The following is a 3,703-nucleotide window of genomic DNA, read 5'->3' as shown; positions in this document are numbered from 1 at the left end:
GGATGTCAGAGAGGGGTGTTTTCATAAGAGGTGGATTATTGAGAGGATTGCAGTTGTGTGCCTGCGCATTGATCCTCGACTAGCATTAAGATTCTTATTAACACAAGTTTACATGCTACCAATTGGTATCGCATAATATGTATATATTTTAAACGTGTTAAAAAAATGGATTGTGTGAAGAGGGTTTAATGACCCTGCCATCATTATATGGTTAAATGAGAATGTACATAATACATTGTTTGCCTTCATCAATCTTCCTACTGCAAAGAATGTACGTGAAGCAGACAGATCACGAAAGGGCGGCGGGGCTGAAGATGTTGGCCACCGCCGAGGAGCGGAGCAGAGAGAGGGCATCGGCGGAGACGAGGCAGCGCGGAGTCTTGTACTGCGTTATGGCCGCGCCGCTCTGCATGAAGCGGTCCAGTAGCCGCGAGAATGTGCCACGCCGCACGACGCAGAGCTCTAGAGGCCCGATGGTCCCCATCTTCCGCGACGTCACATACCCTGCCTCCACCAACGACCCGTCCATCAGCGCCGCACATTCGGCCAACACCTCCGCTTTTGTCCTCCTCTTTTTATCTCCCGCACTACTCTGCTTCCTCTCCTGCCCTTCGTATGTCCTCCTCTTATACGCCTTCGCACAACTCTGCATCGACTCCATGGTGTTGGTGTTGGCGTTGGTGGTGGTCGCAACTTCCCCCGACTCCCCTTCCACCTCCCAGAAGACCACGTAGTGACCGGGCGTCGTGCTTCTGTCGGCGTAGCTCGTGTAGTCCACCAGCTCCATGGAGCCGCCGCTGGCCTCCACCAACCGCTTTGCCGCCCTGTCCACCACAGCTTTTAGGTCCTTCTCCGTGATCTTGTCGATGTTGAGGCTCAGCATCACGTTCTTCCGGCAGACGTATGCCACCTGCGGCGCGTTGTTGTAGAACCCTGTGACTCGCACGATGTCACCTAGACGGTATCTGTACAGCCCCCATGCTGTCGTCATGACCACCTCGTACTCTTGACCAACTTCCACGTCCGTCAGTCCAACCGGCGTTCCTTCGTCGTATGCCGCCAGGGCTGCGCCACCACCGTTACATATCTCACTCATGCAGCTGGATCTCCTGGTCAAGGGAATGAACTCGAAGAAGCCGAGCGTGGGCAGAATGGTGAAGGACACGTCGCTAGGCCTCAAATTTGGGCCCACATTGACACCGATCCAGCCTTCGGTGGCGCCGTAGTCAGCGGACACAAGCGGTACAGTCCCCGCAGTGTAAAACTCAAGTTTCTCTACGTAGACCTCCATTGCGCCAGTGAGGATGGAGAGCAAGTAGGTGCACCGCGGCCACAGGGTGCGGACAACGCCCTTCCAAGCGCCACCTGACTCCAGAGCTCGTTTGGAGGTCAAGCTGCGGCACTTGGCAGCGATGGAGTCCGCGAGCTCGGGATTGGGTCTACGGAGGATGTGCTCTGCCATAGTCGCCCGGAGGACGGGGTCCGTGATCTTCTGGTTGAGCTCACCAGATCGGATGTCGTGACAGAGTGTGCGCCATTCGGCCTCCAGTGTCCGGAGGGCTTCCACGAGTGTGAACGCGAAGGGGGCGCTTAGCACTTCGACTTCGTGGGCGTGGAGGAGGCCGCAGAGGAGGTGGCAGTACATGGACTGGCGGCAGTCGGCAGCGAGGATGACATCTTGAGGGCTACAGGATTGGAATCCGCTCCTCTGCTGCCGCATGCGGAACGCGTCGGTCCGGATCATGTGAGTGGTGGCAGTCCCGGCCCTCAGCCCGCCTTGGGTTGTCGAGAACTTCCCGCAGAAGAGGAACTCCAGGATGCGCGATCCAGGCTTCACCGGATAAATCCTGCACATCACAGATGGAACAGCGCACGCAAGGTTAATTACTTAGTCAGGAGGACGATGAATGATTTGAAAGAGCTGTGAGAATAAGCTGTGAGAATCAGCTGCATTTTTTTTATAGAAATGGCGCATTATAAAGAATGAATGACGTGGTCACGGGTGTAGGTTAAGGTGAAGGAAACAAGAATTATGAGCTCACCCTTGTCGAAAGGCCGCAGCGATGCTGGCTACCTCCAGCGTCCCTTCCCTGAGGCCATGGTGATACAGAAGATACTTGGCCTTGGTATCAGTGGTCCCAGAGCTGAGGCACAGGCCTTGGACAGGGGCTGCCGTGAGGAGCCCCCGTGGCAAGCCATCATTCCCGTGCTCCGCGATCCTTTGAATGAATGGCATGATATCGGCGTGAGTAACCAGAGGAACGGTCTTCTGAAATCTTGGGATGCCATGATCTGCATCTTGTATCATCTTTCCGGTTACCTCATGACATCCCGTGCCATCGCCGACCACCGGCCGTAATAATAATGATTCGATACCATCAAACTGTTGCAGATATTCGCAAGAAGCATTCTCTCTAATGATGGAGTGGAGTAAGTCGGATTGAATTTCGGCTGCATTCTTCGTGATATACTCGAACCGATCGAGGACGGGTTGGAATCGATTGGGTTTCTGATGGGCGGCGCTTGGTAATGGGAAATGGTCACCGGGCAGCAAATCGGAATCGGAATCAGAATTGGAGGCAGAGGAAGAAGGGATGATCCACAGTGGGCGGCCAGGCATGATGATGATGATGATGATGATGATGGGGATTAGTAGTAGTGATGGGATCTGAGAATGGAGTGGAGTAGTGATGGATGATGAGAATGAGCGGTGATTAATGAATGAAGTGGGATTAGCAGCAGAGGGCAAGCAGGAGGAGGAGGAGGTTGGGGGGGGGGGGGGGGTTGATGGAATTGAAATTTGAGCAGCAGTGGGCTTTTGCTTGACTTGAGTTTGAGTTGATTTAAGTTGAGGTGAGGTGAGTGTTGGAGTGGGGGTTTTTATAGGCCAAATTCCCGCGGAGACAAAGACTATGGTGTGAAAAGGACAGGAGGAGTAATGGATTCACATGTTTGGAATACATATAGATGAGATAGATGAAAGGAGAGGAGATAAAAAGAGAGTTTGGGAAGATCCCCTACTCGTGCGCCGTGTTTTTGGTTTAGGTGTGAACAAACCGTCAACGCTGCTTCTGCTTCCTCTTCTTGTTTTCTTCTTTATTTCGTCTTCATATGTCTTGTGAGCCATCAAAGTGGGGCCCTGCTCTGTCGGTTCGGTTCTTCTTCTCCTTTCTTCTTTTTGTCGACCGCAGACAAATGCTATCCAATCCGTACATACATACATTACATGCATGTTGGTTCCTCGTAAATTCATTGGACTACAAACAAAAACATAACAGAGGCCTCTCTCCCCCCCCCCCCCTTCCCCATTTGACTTTCGTAGTACATCTTTATCACAACGAACATTTTTTTACCAAATCTACACGAGCACATTGACCTTCGAGGGGGTTTCCATGAGACACCATTAACGTTCCATTAATCTCTCTCTCTCTCTCTCTCGTGCAACAATACTAGATACCTCATCCTCTGACTTAGTTGCTGAAATTGCTATATCAACTTTCCTTTCAGCCTACAAAGTTGTAGTACCCCACAAAGTCCATCAAACAAGAACCCATTTCTCATGCTCCAATTATACCACATTCCCAAATACTTAAAATAGTCAAACACCACATGATATGATGAAGTGGGTAGAGCTCTAGCACCATCAATGAAAACCCATTTAAAAGATAACAAAATTTTGGCACATGTGTTAATGATGCCCACA

At 51.4% G+C, this 3,703-nt stretch overlaps 1 protein-coding gene across 1 annotated transcript; it reads right to left on the bottom strand.

Annotated features, from left to right (window-relative positions):
* Positions 1 to 257: 257 nt before the first annotated feature.
* LOC147857876 (jasmonoyl--L-amino acid synthetase JAR4-like) lies at positions 258 to 2,636 on the bottom strand. The gene is made up of 2 exons (XM_087326672.1): positions 2,043 to 2,636; positions 258 to 1,847 (listed from the first exon to the last, which is right to left on the bottom strand). The coding sequence occupies exons 1-2, from the start codon at positions 2,618 to 2,620 to the stop codon at positions 290 to 292; spliced, it is 2,136 nt and encodes a 711-aa protein (XP_087182798.1). The 5' UTR covers positions 2,621 to 2,636; the 3' UTR covers positions 258 to 289.
* Between the last annotated feature and the right edge of the window lie 1,067 nt (positions 2,637 to 3,703).

Source organism: Azolla caroliniana, unplaced genomic scaffold (assembly GCF_043228905.1).
Source record: "Azolla caroliniana isolate FFs.n. ecotype wild unplaced genomic scaffold, voAzoCaro1.0.p SCAF_11, whole genome shotgun sequence".
In the NCBI taxonomy this organism is placed as follows: domain Eukaryota; kingdom Viridiplantae; phylum Streptophyta; class Polypodiopsida; order Salviniales; family Salviniaceae; genus Azolla; species Azolla caroliniana.
Note: the sequence above shows the minus strand (reverse complement) of the source record. Positions and strands in the feature narration are given on the sequence as shown.

Excerpts from the sequence above, each read along its gene's own strand:
- LOC147857876 (XM_087326672.1), bottom strand. The coding sequence starts at position 2,620 with ATGCCTGGCCGCCCACTGTGGATCATCCCTTCTTCCTCTGCCTCCAAT. Across the intron at positions 1,848-2,042 it reads GCTGCGGCCTTTCGACAAGG|GATTTATCCGGTGAAGCCTG; the intron begins GTGAGCTCATAA and ends TGTGATGTGCAG.